Source organism: Paroedura picta, chromosome 3 (genome assembly GCF_049243985.1).
Source record: "Paroedura picta isolate Pp20150507F chromosome 3, Ppicta_v3.0, whole genome shotgun sequence".
Lineage (NCBI taxonomy): Eukaryota > Metazoa > Chordata > Lepidosauria > Squamata > Gekkonidae > Paroedura > Paroedura picta.
In genome coordinates this window covers 166,643,901-166,661,557 of record NC_135371.1, presented here as the reverse complement: position 1 = coordinate 166,661,557, position 17,657 = coordinate 166,643,901, and the positions used below count along the sequence as shown (strand labels likewise).

Sequence of the window (17,657 nt, the reverse complement as noted above, 5' to 3'; positions counted from 1 at the left end):
TTCTCCTTCTCCTTCTCCTTCTCCTCCTTCTCCTTCTCCTTCTCCTTCTCCTTCTCCTCCTTCTCCTTCTCCTTCTCCTTCTCCTCCTTCTTCTTCTTCTTCTTCTTCTTCTTCTTCTTCTTCTTCTTCTTCTTCTTCTTCTTCTTCTTCTAATGGAATGCAAGATCCCAGCGGCTGTTTTCTACGGGCTGAGTGGGGCAGATCTGAGTATTCACAGCCCAGGTTCCTGCTGGCTTAAAAAAAAATTTTTGCAGTGTATTTATCTCACCCAAAGGGGCATACAGAACTTGGGTTCCCAACTCCCAGTTGGAAAGTGGCTGGAGATTTTGGAGGCGGAGCCTCAGGAGAGTGGGGTCAAAGGAGGACAAGGTCCTCAGTAGGGTGCCAACACCAATAGAGTCCTCGCATCAAAGAATCTGTCCCTTTTAGGGGAACTCACCTCTGTAACCTGAAGGCCAGTTATAATTCTGGGAAATCTACAGCTGGGTGTCGTGCTTAAGAGGGGTGGCCTCTCATTTAGAGAGCTAGGTTTGATTCCCCACTCCTCCTCAACAGGTAGCCAGATGGGTGACCTTAGGCCTGTCACAGTCCTGTCAGAGCTGTTCTCTCAGAGCCATTCTCTTAGAGCTCTCTCAGCCTCACCCACTTCACAGGGTGTCTGTTGCGGGGAAAGGAGGGGAAGGCAATAGTCAGCTGCTTGGAGACTCCTTTAGGTAGAGAGAAGCAGGGTTCAAAAAACAACTCTTCTTCCATAACTTTTCTAAACTTTTATTGATTGATTGATTATATCTATATGCCACCCTTTCAGCTCAGGGCGGTTTACACCGTAACCCACAGAAAGCCATAACAGTACAATAAACATCTCGATTCAAATTGAAACGGATCTAACAGTGACCTTTGTATCCAGCCGTGTAGTTTAGCAAACAGTACCCAGCCATCAACAATTGTGTTTGACTGCACAGACTGTGGTTCCGTTTTCCTGGTGGCTTGCTGGCTTGTCTTGACCAAAAGCCTGGAGGAATCCAGAGTCAAAATGCGATGCACGAAACAGCTTGTATCGCACATCGAGCGTTTAGGTGCAGGGCAGCCTCTCCAGGCCTAGCAAGCACAGCACAAACAATGCAGGATAATTACGCAGCACGCAGTTCTTCGAGATGGGCTTATCCTTTGGCTGTCCCCTGTGCCGTTGTGGCGGCTTGGACGATCCCAGTCGTCCCGGGCTCAGTCTCACGTGCTCACCTCCTTCCCGCAGCGCATGGCCAAGTCCAGCGAGAAGCCGCGGCTGCAGCAGATCCCCTCTTCGGAAGACATGGAATCCGAGGCGGGGGGCGATCAGACGGACCTGCCCCCGGGCCAGGCAGAGGCTTCGCCACCGAGCGGCACGAAGGAGGCCGAAAGGGGTTCCCGGCTGGGCCAGGCTCAGGAGGAGCACGTCCTTCAGGTATCACAAGGGGCTTCCCTTGGGAACTGGGGGATGCATGGTGGATCTGAGCTGGGCTTTGAGCATCTAAGCAGCACTCCGAGAAGCCCCAGGTTCAGATGTCGGCTGGTGTGAAAGTGGGAGAGGTGACTTTGGGTAAACTGTTCTCATGGCTCAAGCGTCATACAGGCCCGCCTTTCAGGGGTGTCGCAAGGGTTACAGAAGGATGATATGCGTGTGATATACGTTACATGGCTGGAAGTGCGGTATGGATAAAGAGGAGTCTGGGTAGATCTGGCTAAGGGTCCAGCTAAGCTACCATCCCATTTCTACTGGGTCTCCGGAAGACAGGGGTTAGCATTTAAATGGCTCGGAGCCATTTAAACAACACAGCTGCTTTCTGTTTCTCACGAAAAGTTGGGGGACTGGGGTGCGAGCAGAAAGCGGGGTTAAGCTTTAAATGCTCCTGAACTTAAATGAATTGGTTTGGCTGACGAGTTTGTGATTCAGCCACAAACCAAATCACAGAAGTGTGGTTCATGCCCATCCCTAGTCACAATACCATTGGTCTAGCTTGGTATGAGACAGTTGTTTAGTATATAATCCCCATTTTTGCACAGCCCCTTGAAGCATGCAGTCCTGGCTCAACATCCCTTGATATTGGTGGGAATAGCTACCACCGCTTGGTTCCAGTTGTGGTCCCACCCTAAGGATGGTGTCAGACAGGGGTAGTCAAACTGCGGCCCTCCAGATGTCCATGGACTACAATTCCCATGAGCCCCTGCCAGCGTATGCCTTCCATCTGGAAGGCCGCAGTTTGACTACTCCTGGTGTAGGAGCTCCATCTTCTGGGATACCCTTTATGTTGAGCAGCACCCAAAATGCTCACTGCTTGAACACCATTTCACAAATACCGTAGTACTTTGGAACTGTGTTCATTTGGGTGGCGGCAGCAGCAGGCGTCTGAGTAGAACCATCGCCTTTGTTTTTTCAAAAGAAAATCTCTGGTTGCTGAGCATGTCCAGAGTACCTTTTCCTTAAGGTGGACTTTTTAAAATTGTTTTTTTTATATGCCCCCCTTGTAACTATCAAAAGATGTTCTCTCTCTTTGCAAAGATCAAAATAATCATCCACTTCAATGAATCTGTCAACAAAATAATCATCCACTTCATTGAATATGTCAAAAATGCCTCTTTGTAAAGAGAGAGAGTGAGAGAGAGAGGGATTTTTGACACATTCAGAAGAAGAAGAAGAAGAATAGTTGATTCTTATATGCCGCTTTTCCTTGCCCGAAGGCAGCTCAAAGCGGCTTACAGTCGCCTTCCCTTTCCTCTCCCCACAACAGACACCCTGTGAGGTGGGTGAGGCTGAGAGAGCCCTGATCTCACTGCTCGGTTAGAACAGCCTTATCAGTGCTGTGGCGAGCCAAAGATCACCCAGCTGGCTGCATGTGGGGGAGCACAGAATCGAACCTGGCATGCCAGATTAGAAGTCCGCACTCCTAACCACTACACCAAACTGGCTCTCTTCAATGAAGTGGACGATTATTTTGATCTTTAGAAAGCAGAGACTATTGTAACATCGGGAACCCCTCAACAGAGTAGGTTTCCTGTTAATGTAATTCAAGGAGTTTGTAGCTATCCCGCATCAATGCACCAGGGGGCAGCAGACACCCAGGTGTGGACCTCAGCCGAGGCTCTGAGCTTGGGGTGGGAGACACCCTCTCCCAGTTCAGCTTTATAAGAAGTTCAAGGCCCTGAAAGGTTCTGATGTAGGCTTCCTCTTACCTTCCTCAGCGGGCTCAGCAGTACCTGTGGGAACAGCAACAGTGCCTGCAGCAGCACCAGCTCCTCCGCAGACAACCTCCCGCTGACACACTGCTAGCCACGACGGCCTGCGGGGGCCACCGGCCGCTCTCCAGGGCCCGGTCGTTGCCCACCGCCGCCACGGCCCCCCCGCCCCCCCAGGACTCTTCTTCCAAGGCCACGTCGCTGCAGGGGCAAGAGCAAGTCACCAAGCCACGTTTCACCACAGGTAAGGCCTCTGCTTCCGCTCTCTTGAGACGAAAGGGGTCCAAGTGGATCGGGACGTTTTGTAGAGGCGCCGGAGAAAATCTGTCCCCTTCTGTGACGGGAGCCGTGGCTGAGTGGCAGAGTGTCTGCATGGCCTATGGCAGGGTTAGTCAACCTGTGGTTCTCCAGATGTCCATGGACTACAATTCTCATGAGCCCCTGCCAGCAAATGCTGGCAGGGGCTCATGGGAATTGTAGTCCATGGACATCTGGAGAACCACAGGTTGACTACCCCTAGCCTATGGGAGATTCCCGGCACCTCCAGCATATAGGAGCTGGTGTGAAAGACCTTAGTCTGAGACCCTGGACAATACCCCCAAAGAACATTGAAATCAGGCAACCAAAATCTGCTCAGGGTCTCCCAGGCCTCAAGTTTAAACAGATTAAACTGGCCTCAAGTAAGACCAGGGCCTTTTCAGTCATGGCCCCAGGTTGGTGGAGCGCTCTCCCCGAAGAGATCAGGTCCTCTGGGATCGTAAATAATTCCGGAAGGCTTGCAAGACAGAACTGTTCTGCGAGGCCTTCAGTTGAGGCCAAGCAAGAGCATCACGGGACGCTGGGCTCTCTACTCAAAAACGCATCCAGTTGCATTGTATGGCTGTGAAAGTTGGACCGTAAGGAAGGCCGAGCGTCAAAGAATTGAGGCTTTTGAACTCTGGTGCTGGAGAAGACTCTTGCGAGGCTCTTGGACTGCAAGGCGAACAAACCGGTCAGTCCTAGAGGAGATCAGCCCTGACTGCTCCTTAGAAGGCCAGATCCTGAAGATGAAACTCAAATACTTTGGCCACCTCATGAGAAGGAAGGACTCCCTGGAGAAGAGCCTAATGCTGGGAGCGATCGAGGGCAAAAGAAGAAGGGGACGACAGAGAATGAGGTGGCCGGATGGAGTCACTGAAGCAGTCGGTGCAAACTTAAATCGACTCCGGGGAATGGTAGAGGACAGGAAGGCCTGGAGGATCATTGTCCATGGGGTCGCGATGGGTCGGGCACGACTTCGCAACTAACAACAACAACTAAAATATTTGTTATTTGTTTAATAATTGTCCCGATAAGGCCAGTGATCTCACCCCACGTAAGGCGGAACTGGTTAAGGTCCCAGATACCATCTGGCAGAGCTTTCTGCCAGGGCTGAGAATGCTTTGTCCTCAGTTGATGCCATTTCCCCCTCTTTGGGTCTGGGGACCCTGGGCAAATTTCAGCTGCTAGATCTTAGCGCTCTTCAGGGGGTGGACTGGGAAAGGTAGTCCTGAAGAAACAAGGGCTCACCTGTCGTCAAAAGCTGTCCAGTTCTGGATGGGCATGAGTAACCAGCCTATTTTGCATGTTTCAGTCAATGCTCAGGATGCATCAAGCCCAGAGAAAGGTCTCGCTTTTGAGAGGGGCTTAGAGGCCCTTTATGTTCCCTGGGGAGAGCAGTCGGGGGTCAGTTAAAGGAATTCTAGTTATTATATATATATATATATATATATATATATATATATATATATATATATATATATATATATATATATATATATATATATATATATATATATATATATATATATATATATATTGTATTATTATTATATACTGAGTTATTTGTACTTTCTGTTTGATGTAAACCGCCCTGAGCCTTCGGTTTAGGGCGGTATATGAATGAATGGATGGATGGATGGATGGATGGATGGATGGATAGATGGATGGATGAATGAATGAATGAATGAATGAATGAATGAATGAATGAATGAATGAATGAATGAATGAATGAATGATCTGTGCTTTTTGTCCCAGGGATCGTGTACGACTCTGTCATGCTGAAACACCAGTGCTCATGCGGGGACAACAGCAACCACCCTGAACATGCGGGCCGCATCCAGAGCATCTGGTCCCGCCTGCAGGAACGTGGACTACGCAGCCAGTGCGAGGTAGGTGGGGAGGCCCGAAGGGCAAAGGCGTAGTTGCACTTAGAATCATAGAATCATAGAATCATAGAGCTGGAAGGGACCTCATGGGTCATCTAGTCCAACCCCCTGCACTGTGCAGGACACTCACAACCCTCTCGCTCATCCACTGTCACCTGCCACCCCCTTGAGCCTTCACAGAATCAGCCTCTCCATCAGATGGCTCTCCAGCCTCTGTTTAAAAATCTTCAAAAAGGGAGCCTGTTGAGGACTCTCAGAAGCCAAAAATCTTGTTGGTCTCTGAGGTGCTACTGGACTCAAAAATACACACACACCCCCCACACGAACACACTTCAGACCATTCCCATTTCATGCAGTCCCTGTGGGGGGCCCTCTAACCCCGGGAGAATCATTGAGGAAGGAAATATGTCGCAGGGCCGTGGCTTAGTGGTAGGGCCATGGTTTTGCCTGCAGAAGGCCACAGGTTCAGTCCCCACCAGCGCTTGCAGCTAAAATGATGTCGGTGGTGGGAAAGACCTTTTATTTAGAGTCTGGGGAGCTGCTCACAGTCAGGATAGGCAACTCTGACCTTGACAGGCCAGTTCTCTGGATCATTAAGGCAACTGCTTGGGCAGACACACCTAGTTTTTGGAGAGGCAGAGTGGCGTAGTGGTCCGTTTATTGGACAGGGTTCAGGGAGATCCACGTTCAGATCTCCACACAGCCGTGGAAGCTTGCTGAGTGACCTTGGGCCAACCATAGAGATAAAGCAGATACCCCAAAGAGTCATTCACATGTGGGATTCTCTGCCACGGGAAGTGGCAGCGGCTACAGGGATGAACAGCTTCAAGAAGGGATTGCATAAAGATAGAGAGCAGAGGCCTTTCAGCAGCTATTAGCCAAAAGGTATAGATGGAGAACTCATCTGGGGAAGTGATACTCTGCATTCTTGGGGCAGCAAATCATAGGGCCGTCTCTGATATTTATTTCAATCCATTACTTTGCCCGCCGATATGTCTTGTTCAAAACAAAGCAGATTAGCAGGTGCTAGTGATAATAGTGTTAGGCAATTTTTAAAGGATTTAATCATAGGTTTTATGTAATTTTATTGTCGTTTGTATTTTTATTGATGTTTCCCGCCCCGAGGCTAGTTTTGGAGAGGGGGAGTCTAGAAATCAAAATCAATTTAGCAAAGAAAGAGAGGGAGAGAGTCTTTGTAGTCTAACTGTCTAGCTGTTGTTCTGTATTCATTCTATGTGTTGTGGAGGCGAGCAGGGAGGAAAGGGTACTCAGGAAGGCTCCAGCCGTCCCAAGCAGGACACGGGAGAAGACCAAATGAGAAACATCAGGACGTTCCTAATCTAATTATGCTAAATGCACATCTCCTCTGATGCCCCCCTGCAGGATATTCTTCATATCCTTTTGAATCATGCACACTGCAGATCTTGCACATTCCAGCATCCACATTAACCCCTGGCCGTGTCTTCCCTGTCGCATGGATTCCAGCCCCCCTCCCCCCCCCGTTCACGACGCAGTTGCCGGCAGTGCACTGTTCCGCTGTTAAAAATGTTCACTTCCCAGCACATGGGTTGCAGCGTAGCCTCGTTGTGGGGAGAGGAATGGGAAGGCGACTGTAAGCCGCTTTGAGCCTCCTTCAGGTAGGGAAAAGCGGCATATAAGAACCAACTCTTCTTCTTCTTCTCGTGAATCCAAAAGGGTGTATTGCGCCATTGAGCTACCCGCGTTCACAGACCCTGTAAATCCTGCCTTGTAGTCAATACCAAATTTTCTGAGGATTCCTGTTCTGCAGATGCTGAACAGATGTGCACCTCACCAAAAAAAGAAAAAGAAAAAAGCCCCAAAATAACATTCGCACATCGGCAGAAATTTATGAACAGGGATTTCTGTAAGAACAATGAAATCCCCCTGTAGATTGTGTTTCATAAATACATTTTTATAACACCCCCCCACACACACACTCACTTCCTTTTAAGTTCTTTTAACTGTGAAACAGGGTTTTTCTAGCATTTGCTCCTGAGCACTCTGGCTGCCCTTGGCTATTATCTTCTGGTGATGGGGAGAAGGGAGGAGCTGTGGGCGCTTAGCAACTTCCCAGTGCTCTGTGGTTGCTAGGCAACGTCCCTGTGCTTTCTCTGCATCACAGAACCAGGGAAACTGTCAGTTAGCGTTGAGGGCAGCTGAGCAGGTAAAGGGAAGAGGGAAGGGGAGCAGAGGACCCATATTTCCTACCAGGTTGCTACCATTTGGGAAACAGAGGACAGACCGGTTCAGTCGGAGAGTTATCGTCATTATACGTAAAAGGTCCCGGGTTCAATCCCTGGCATCTCCTCTTGGGGAGGGTCTCTGCCAGGGAGGCTGACAAGCAGCTGCCAGCTAGAAGACATCACCCTAAGGGAGATGATCCAGTGGTTGGGGGGCTCAGCAGTAGCGTGTCTCCTTTGCATGCAGAAGGTCCCGGGTTCAATCCCCAGCATCTCCAGTTAAGGACCAGGTCATAGATCAGATTGTCTCAACCCGGAGGTTTCTTAATAGCCTTGGAAGGGTTTCCGGAATGGGCGGGAGTTAATTAATTTTGAATATATTTTCTAATTTGTTAAAGCATTTATCAGGTGGTAGGACCATCTATGGCCATGTCGACCCACCCACCCCCTCCCAAAATGGCCAATAAGGATCCTGGAGGGGAGGGGGCCGGGGAGGGCGTGTCCACAGCTCTGCTTCCCAGCCCTATTCTGCACGATCGCGCCACTTCTGGGGTTTCTCGAAGCCTGGAAAACGTTTCAGGGGTTTCTCAAGGGTAAAAAAGTCGAGCGAGGCTGCCATTAAGACTCCGGAGAGCCACCGCCATTCACAGCAGGCAATAATGATACGTTCTGACTCAGTTAAAAGGCAGGTTCATGCCTTTGTGGTCTTACTTATTATAAAACATAATTGCATGTTCAGTTTCCTGGCACATTGTGGGATCCTGGCCTGTAGCAGTAACCCAAATCTGCTCCCCTGAACTGGCTGCCCAACCTTCGAGGGCAGGGGGGGGCAGCCAAAATTCTATTATTATTGTTGTTGTTATTGTTGTTGTTGTTGTTGTTGTTGTTGTTATTAATTTATTACCCGCCTCCCCCTGAAGGCTCTAGGCGGGTTACAAAATACGGCTAACCGACCCCCCAATATCCCATTAAATCCAACAAAAAACCAGAAATACAAGTAATACAAAAACTGCAGTGAAAATCAGTTCCTCCTAAGCCTAGACCCAGAGATTCTACATCTCAAGGGGGAGGTGTGAAGGGTGCTGAGACCTCACTGCCAACATTCTTAATGGGGGGGGGGGGGGCTGATCTTCCTTGCCGACTGGCCACAGCCATAGACCTGGCGGAAGAGCTCCGTTTTACAGGCCCTGCGGAACGCTGGAAGTTCCTGGAAGCTCCCACCCGGCCATAGGTAGTTGTGCTCCAAGCACTCCAGGTGAGCCTCAAGACAGTCCTCCATCGTCTCTGCCGCTTCCTAGAACAGCCGTGAATGTCCGGCAGGGCCTTCTAGCCCAAGTGGGTCGTTCGGCTGTCTGGTTCATGCTGCATCTGTCTCTCCGCTAGTGTCTCCGGGGCCGCAAAGCCACGTTGGAAGAGCTGCAGTCGGTCCATAGCGAACGCCACGTGCTGCTGTACGGGACCAACCCCCTCAATCGCCTGAAGCTGGACAATGGGAAGCTAGCAGGTAGGGGACGGCACAACCCGGACGGGCCTAGGTCTAGGGGGACCGGAGACGAAAGGAAAGGATACCCCCGTTAGCAGGATAATCGCTCCTGGTAAGATCCTGCTGATCGACAGTGCGTCTAGAGCAGTGGTCCCCAACCTGCGGGCCTCGGCCCAGTGCCGGGCCGCAAAGGCCATGGCGCCAGGCCGCGGTTCCCTCTCCCCAAGCTTGCGGCCCGGGAAGCTTCTTACTGCGGGAGGGGGGGGGAGAGGGAATCAGGGCCGCGGCTGCGCATGCGCAAAAGTGCTGCACATGTGCGAGTTCGGGCCGCGCATGCGCAATGCGCGGGCAGGGCAGTTGCCCTGCCGGTCCCCAGCCTAAAAAAGGTTGGGGACCACTGGTCTAGAGCATGGGTGGCCAAACAGTGCCTCTCCCGATGCCCATGGACTACAGTTACCATGAGCCCCTGCCAATTTGTCATGCTGGAAAGCCACCGTTTGGCCACTCATGCTCTAGACTCCTTCCTTGGGGTAGCCAATATAAGCATCCTCTGCATTTTCTACCATTGCCCTAAAATTATGGGGCTGGGGCCATGCGCACTTTCTCATCTGTGTGCTAAGCGCTGTTTTCGTCATGGCCAACTCCAGCAAGGAACTTTCTGGGCAAGCTAGAAGCAGAGGGGATTGCCTTGGCCTTCCTCTGTAAAGTGTTCCTTGGCGGTCGGCTTCCCAAGGACCACCCCTGCTTCACTTCCGAGATCTGATGAGATCCGGCCCACCCCCTTTTCCTGCTCCTGCTCGTAAAGTGCCGTCAAGGCACAGCTGGCTCATGCCAACCCCAGCAAGGGGCTTTCCAGGCAAGGGAGAAGCGGAGAAGCACGGCCTTCATCTGCAGAGTCTTCCTCAGTGGTCTCCCTTCCGACTACTGACCCCGCTTGGCCTCCATGATTGCAAGACGAAAAAAGGAAGGTTCAAATAGAGTACCCACAGAAAAACAAGGAACCTTTCCAAGGCAAAATTCTTGTTCTAACAATATATATTCAGTTTGAATACAATTTATATATACAGAAAGAATCAACCATAACGATTTCTAGATAGTTTCTGTTTTCAGTATCTTCTTCAGTGGTTGACTCCTTATAATAGTGTTTTAATGATACCAGTAGGCCATCGGCTCAGAGGTATTGGGGAATGTTAGTCAAAGACCACGTATATAAAAAATTGTATTAAAATTGAATATATGGTTGGTTGGTTGGTTGGTTGGTTGGTTGGTTGGTTGGTTGGTTGGTTGGTTGGTTGGTTGGTTGGTTGGTTGGATGGATGGATGGATGGATGGATGGATGGATGGATGGAGATGGATGGATGGATGGATGGATGGATGGATGGTTGGTTGGTTGGTTGGTTGGTTGGTTGGTTGGTTGGATGGATGGATGGATGGATGGATGGATGGATGGATGGATGGATGGATGGATGGATGGATGGATGGATGGTTGGTTGGTTGGTTGGTTGGTTGGTTGGTTGGTTGGTTGGTTGGTTGGATGGATGGATGGATGGATGGATGGATGGATGGATGGAGATGGATGGTTGGTTGGTTGGTTGGTTGGTTGGTTGGTTGGTTGGTTGGTTGGTTGGTTGGTTGGTTGGTTGGTTGGATGGATGGATGGATGGATGGATGGATGGATGGTTGGATGGGTGGATGGATGGATGGATGGATGGATGAATGAATGGATGGATGGATGGATAGATGGGTAGATGGGTAGGTAGGCAGGTAGGTAGATGACAGACAGACAGACAGAACAAGAACACGAACATTCCCTTGGATGGGTTCCTTGTTTTTCTCTTAGCCTCCAAGATCAGGCAAGTTCAAACTGTTCCACGCCATCATCTCTTCCTTGCTGGTCTTTAGGAGAGCCTATTTCAGGAGAGAAAATGAATGAAACAAATAAGCATCTGATTTGGGGGCCCTTGAGGCACGGGGTGCGTGCTTACTTCTCCCCCCCCCCCCATCACCCTGGGTCTCCTCCTGCCCCTCTCATGCCCCTCTCTGTTTCTCGTAGGCATCCTCTCCCAGCGGATGTTCGTCATGCTGCCCTGTGGCGGAGTTGGGGTAAGTTCCTTCTCGGGAAGGTAGTCCCATTCCTCTTTGAGACCCCCCCCCCCCAAAAAAAAGACCCCTCGTCCCTCATCGCCACGGGCCCTTCTGAAGTTTGGTTGCTTGCAGGTCTGACTGGGAACAACCCACCAAAATACATGGGGGGATTAAGTTGAAGCTTTGACCCACAGCCTTTTGGACCGTTCTCGCTGTGCCTCCACGGGGTGGGTCGGGGAAGGGGCGGGGAGGATGAGCCGTGGGATGCCTATGCATTGCGCCCCAGCTGGAATTTCCGGCTTGAGTGAAGTCAGTGACGGATCCAAGCCAACACAGCCTGCTGGACAGCCAGGTGGCTCCTGGGAACCTTCGGGCTAGGCCGGTGAAGTCCCCCGGCAAATGGCGAGGTCCAAGGCAGTACCGCCAGAGACCCAGAGGCCTCTGAGCAGCCGTAAATACGAGAGAGGGAAGTAATTCAACAGGCGAAGACCCGTCAGCCGTAATACAAGCAAATGAAATAATTTTCAAGCCGGCGACGGAAAATGAACAGTTTACTCCCCTATAAACAATTCCTCAAACTTCCAAAACATCAAAACGAACTTCTAGGTATTTTTTTAGTTTTCAAAGATACAGAAAATAAAAAGAAATACCTAGGAGTTCGTTTTGATGTTTTGGAAGTTTGAGGAATTGTTTATAGGGGAATAGACTGTTCCTTTGCCGTCGCCAGCTTGAAAATTATTTCATTTGCTTGTAAATATGAGAGAGCACAAGAGTTTATGGAGGCCCAGGCAGCTTTTCAGATTCGGAACCTGTCACTGAAATCTACCAGATGCCGGCATTTGCTGCCCAGAGGCTGAGGGCGAAATTGTGAACGACCTCACCTTTAGAGCCTCTCAACGGGCTCTCCCTTCTCCAATCCCCCATTTTGTCTCAGGTACCTGTGTTCCTGGTTCTCACTGAAGTGGCAAGCACGCACCTGGCTTGTACCACTTCAGGCTACAGGTGAGGAGGTTTCCATGGTGGAATGCTCCTGTCCGCATTTTCTTCAAAAGAAAAAAAAAGAAGATCCTCGCATGTAGAAAGCTAGATGTGAAGGTTTCCAGCGTCACCTTCCTGACATGCTAACTTTCTATGCAAAGACCACTAGATGAACCCCCCCTATAGTCAAAACTGGCTCAAACTCTGCCTTGGAGATGCTGGAGAACCCTTACGTCAGCGCCGTGATCCCTCCAGTCCTCCAGGATCTTCTTACATGGGTCTCAGCACAATTCTCTCTGGCCAGGCCTGATCGTTTGCCCGCGGGGGTGGGGGCCAGGGCTAGGTTTTGTGGGGGGCGGTGGGGGGTATCCCTTGCTCCTTTCTTCTCTCTGTCTCTCGTGTCCCTCCCCTCCGGGCTCTCTGTCACGTTCACTTTCGTTCATCTCCTGGCGTGCCTTTCTCTCTCTCTCTGTTTTTTCTCTTGCTCTCTTTTCTAGGATGCTGCCTCCCAGCCCGCCCTTGTTCTCCTTCTCTCCTTAACCTCTTGCGCTCTCTCTCCCTCTCTTTCTCCCACTCACTCTCTGTACCTTCATCCCTTTTCTTCCTGCCCTCGTCCTGGCAGAGGGGCCTCGGCTCCTCTCCCCCCTCCCCCCCTGCCCTCCGCCTTCCCCTGCGCCCGGAGAGAAAGAGAGGGAGAGCCGGCCTACGCCTGGAGCGTTGCAGGCAGAAGGGGGGTTCGGCTCACGCGTGGAATTGATCAGAAGAGAATCTCTGAGCTTTTCCGGCTCTTTCTATGCCGATGACGTGATCCTGATCAAACCAAGATGTTTTGTTTTTGAGGACCAAAAAAAAAAAAAAAAAAAAAGGCCAAATAGAATCAAGAAGGTAAAAAGAACGCATCCCTCTTGCCCTTCCACCCCAAATATTCCCCAGCTGAGGTTAACTTTAAGGGGATGGCGAGTGTCAGCGTTGTGCCCCTGAGCCGGGGGTTAGTGGCACAGAGTCTGCGAGAGACCCCAGAGGTGTTGGATTAATTGGGCCTAGAATCCGAGTTCGAATCCCCTCTCTGCCATGGAAGCTTGTTTGGGTGACCTTGGGCCGGCCGCGGTTTTAGCCTAACCTACCCCGAAGGGTTGTTGTGAGCGTCAGACGGAAGAGAGGGGGAACGGCGTAAGCCGCTTTGGGTCCCCGTCGGGAAGGAAGCCGGGGTGCAAATAAAGTAAACGAATGAATTGGAAACACGCCTGCCTTCTGGCCACTCAATCCCCGTATAGTTGGCTTGTGCAGCGTGCAGCTCCGCAGCGCAATTCGCAATAAGGTCAGGCCCTTCAGTATTCCCGCTGTTGATGGGGGACTGGGCTTGAAGGGCAAGGACCACCCCCCCCGAGGCCGAGGGTAGGGTTGGATCGCTTTGGTCCGATCCCTGCACGCCGTCCCATGTCCTTTTGGCTGGTTCTTCAGCTGTTCAGCCCCTCCCTTTGGCTGGGACTGTCTGTTCCGAGGGAAAGGTTTCCCTGCAGAGAAATGAAAGGCTAGATTTGCCCCTCCCGCCTTCCCGCCCTCCAAACGCAGCACTGGATGACCTCTGCTTGTCTCCTCCCCACGGCCAGGTGGACAGCGATACCATCTGGAACGAGCTGCACTCCAGTAATGCAGCACGATGGGCCGCGGGCAGCGTCACGGAACTGGCCTTCAAGGTGGCCAGTCGGCAGCTCAAGGTAAGGGGGACATTTTGCAGCAGGGCTATTTTCCCTGGTAGAACTCACTGATCTGCTCAAGGTCACATACTGACCGATTGCCGGCCTTCACCCTACGTTTATTCATTTTATTTTTATTTATTTATTATGTGATTTACATCCCGCCACTCCCATTCCGGTGGCTCGCGGCAGGTCACAAAGTTACTGGCGCTCTCCCTCCTGAGTGGCCTTTTTGGGGAACGTGAAAGCGGCTACTGCCGACAGCTGACGTATGACCGGGGGGGGGGAAGCGCCTCTGTCACCCGCGGATGCTTGTCCATTTTAGTGGCAGTACGGCATAGCAGTTAGACCAGGGGACCCCAGACTGGTGCCCGTGGGCCCTACAGCACCTGCCAACACATTTTCTCTTGCTTGCAGATTGTTTTTGGGAAGTGGGTGGGGCCAGCTTGGACTTCTGATTGACAGCCCTGATTTGATTTGATTTGATTTGATTTGATTTGATGATTTTTATACTGCCCTCCCATAAGGCTCAGGGCGGTTCACGTAAAACATTGCAGGGGTAATACATAGAACATTCTAAACATAAGACAGTCCTAACAACATATCGATAAGAAACCAAATATGGCTTCAAATAGAACGAGTTGCCTTTTGCAGGCCCTTCGGAATTGTGGGAGTTCAGGCAGGGCCCTGATCAGGGAGCTGGTTCCACCAGGCGGGGGCCAGGACTGAGAAGGCCCTGGTCCTTGTTGAGGCCTGACATGCCTCTATAGGGCCAGGGATCCGTAGCCAGTTGGAGGTGGCGGAGCGTGGAGCTCTTTTGGGGGTGTAGGCAGAGAGGCGGTCTCTCAGGTACGCTTGTTTAAATTTGTTATGGGCAGAGCTGCTGTTCAGCACAAGGATGTCTACCACGTTACGTAAATGAAATTGTGGCAACCGTTTTGTGGTTGGCTCCGCCTCCGGCGGCAACCGTTACATGGCAGCCATTTTGTTGCTGCCCTCGCAATGCTGTGGCAGCATTCTAGACGGACCCACAGGCTCAAAAAGGTTGGGGACTCCGGGATAAGAGAATGAGGTCAGCAAGTGGAAGATCTGGGTGACCGTGGGTGAGTCGCTCATTCTTGTTGGGAGGATCAAGTGCAGGAGGGGAGAAGGAGGCCAGAAGCCCCTTTTGCAGAGAACTTGTTGTTGTTAGGTGCGAAGTCGTGTCCGACCCATCGCCACCCCAAGGACAAGTATCCTCCAGGCCTTCCTGTCCTCTACCATTCCCCAGAGTCCATTTAAGTTCGCACCCACTGCTTCAGTGACTCCATCCAGCCACCTCATTCTCTGTCGTCCCCTTCTTTTGCCCTCAAAGAAGAGCAGGGTTTAAATATTTAAATAGCATCATTTTCTGACTCAGTCTATTACTTTTATTTATTAATTGTTTTATTTTAAAACATTTCTAAGTGGCCTTTCCACCCAAATAACGTTCTCCCAAGACAGTGAATGTCAGGCATGCACACACAATGTTAACGCAACATGTAACATACATGTAAGTTCCGTTGCAGGACAGTCTTCCGATATACGCGAGGATCAATAAAACCATTTGTTCACCGGAGGGCCAACTGCACACAGGGGGGATATTTGAATGGGCCTTTTCCTTTTAATGAGGCAACATGGCTGGGAGTGTCACTACCAGGTGGTGAGCTCCCCCTCACTGGCAGTCTTCAAGCGAAGGCTGGATACACACTTTTCTTGGATGCTTTAGGATGCTTAGGGCTGATCCTGCGTTGAGCAGGGGGTTGGACTAGATGGCCTTATGGCCCCTTCCAACTCTAGGATTCTACCCTAGGCTGCATGTATATTAGCGCTATGAGCCATTTAAAAAACAGCAGAGATAAATGCTATATTATGGGTATGAAAACAGAGGCAGGTTTTCAGCGTGCAGCAGAGAGAACACTGGTGCGAACTAACTCAGAAGAAGATATGGGAAAGGAAATCCCACAGATGCTTTTGAACCTCTGGTTTGTTTTGTCTGTTCTTGGCTTACAGCATTATTATACACAAAATCAGCCAGCTGGTACAAGGTTTAGCATCCTTAAAGTTGCCTTTCCTTTTGTGTGTGTGTGGTGTTTCCAGTCCTCATTGTGGCTAAGGGAAAGGTGGAGACGTCACTCCGCTCCCTCCATTTTATCTCCCCTTTCCTTAATCATTTGGAAACGTTGGTGTCTGTTCCCCCTCTCCCCAGTAAACTAGTCAGTTTCATGGTGGCTGCTTCTCCCCCCCACCACCAAAAAAAAAAAAACCCAGTGGAATTTCGGGCAAAGTATGCAAAGAGCAGTGGTGAAATTGATAAGCTTCCCTCTCTATATGCACACAGATGTGTGCACGCACATGTACACATACCTTTCTGGGCTTGTTTCAAAACTGATTGAAGGAAATAAAATTGTCATTTCCATCTGCTTTTGCAGCCTTTACACACACAGGTGCATGTTTCCTATTTGGCCCTTAGCTGGGAAGAAGGAGGGAGGGAGAGAGGAAGGGAGAGAGAGGAAGGAAGGGAGGGAGGAAGGAGATTGTAAGGGGAGTGGGAAGGAAGGAAGGAAGGAAGGAAGGAAGGAAGGAAGGAAGGAAGGAAGGAAGGAAGGAAGGAGATTGGAAGTGGAGTGAGAAGGGAAGGGAAGGGAAGGGAAGGGAAGGGAAGGGAAGGGAAGGGAAGGGAAGGGAAGGGAAGGGAAGGGAAGGGAAGGGAAGGGAAGGGAAGGGAAGGGAAGGGGGAGGAAGGAAGGGAGGAAGGAAGGAAGGAAGGAAGGAAGGAGATTGGAAGTGGAGTGAGAAGGGAAGGGAAGGGAAGGGAAGGGAAGGGAAGGGAAGGGAAGGGAAGGGAAGGGAAGGGAAGGGAAGGGAAGGGGGAGGAAGGAAGGGAGGAAGGAAGGAAGGAAGGAAGGAAGGAGATTGGAAGTGGAGTGAGAAGGGAAGGGAAGGGAAGGGAAGGGAAGGGAAGGGAAGGGAAGGGAAGGGAAGGGGGAGGAAGGAAGGAGGAAGGAAGGAAGGAAGGAAGGAAGGAGATTGGAAGTGGAGTGAGAAGGGAAGGGAAGGGAAGGGAAGGGAAGGGAAGGGAAGGGAAGGGAAGGGAAGGGAAGGGAAGGGAAGGGAAGGAAGGGAAGGGAAGGGAAGGGAAGGGGGGAGGAAGGAAGGGAGGAAGGAAGGAAGGAAGGAATGAAGGAAAAGGGAGGGAGGGAGGGAGGGAACGGAAGTAGGAGGCAGGAAGAAGGAAGGCGGGAGAGGAGGCAGGGAAGGAAGGAAGGAACAGCTTTTAGTTCCATTTCAATAGAAAAACTACCTTGCGATAAACTTGGCACCTTGTCAGTACAAACAATGGGTAAGACCAAGCAAGATCAAGCACTTCCGAGTCCTTCATATTTCAGGGCCGAAGTTAAGCCTGGGTTTCCGTTCCCTTTGAAGTTGCTGGGAGAGAATCAGAGGGGCAGGATGTCGGAGCAGAAACAACAAAAAGCCTCCGTGCCACATTTTCTGAGGGTATCCATTTGGGTCCACAGTAGACCTGCTCGATTCGAGTCTAGTAGAACCTCGGAGAGCAACAAGAATGTTTTTTGGGGGGAGGGGCAAACATGAATTTCCAAGCATCAAAGCTCCCTTGTCGGCGACGAGTTCGAATCAGGATCTCTGAGTGAGGGGGAGGGGAGACTGCTGCCCGTGATGTCCGCCCACTCAACCGGTGTTTCTTTACATTTATCATTTGCTCTTGCAGAACGGTTTCGCTGTCGTCCGACCACCAGGACACCACGCAGACCCCTCTACAGCCATGTAAGGACAG

The 17,657-nt window shown here is 50.9% G+C and overlaps 1 protein-coding gene across 6 annotated transcripts in view; it reads left to right on the top strand.

Moving 5' to 3' along the window:
• The window catches only part of HDAC7 (histone deacetylase 7), a 204,199-nt gene that overhangs the window by 165,752 nt on the left and 20,790 nt on the right, over positions 1-17,657 (top strand). For all 6 annotated transcript variants that reach the window (XM_077329295.1, XM_077329293.1, XM_077329292.1 and 3 more), the window contains 7 exons: positions 1,253-1,441; positions 3,217-3,454; positions 5,266-5,399; positions 8,981-9,101; positions 11,134-11,183; positions 13,754-13,861; positions 17,592-17,647. In XM_077329295.1, coding sequence (XP_077185410.1) covers positions 1,253-1,441; positions 3,217-3,454; positions 5,266-5,399; positions 8,981-9,101; positions 11,134-11,183; positions 13,754-13,861; positions 17,592-17,647 — 896 coding nt within the window. The remainder of the gene's footprint in view (positions 1-1,252; positions 1,442-3,216; positions 3,455-5,265; positions 5,400-8,980; positions 9,102-11,133; positions 11,184-13,753; positions 13,862-17,591; positions 17,648-17,657) is intronic.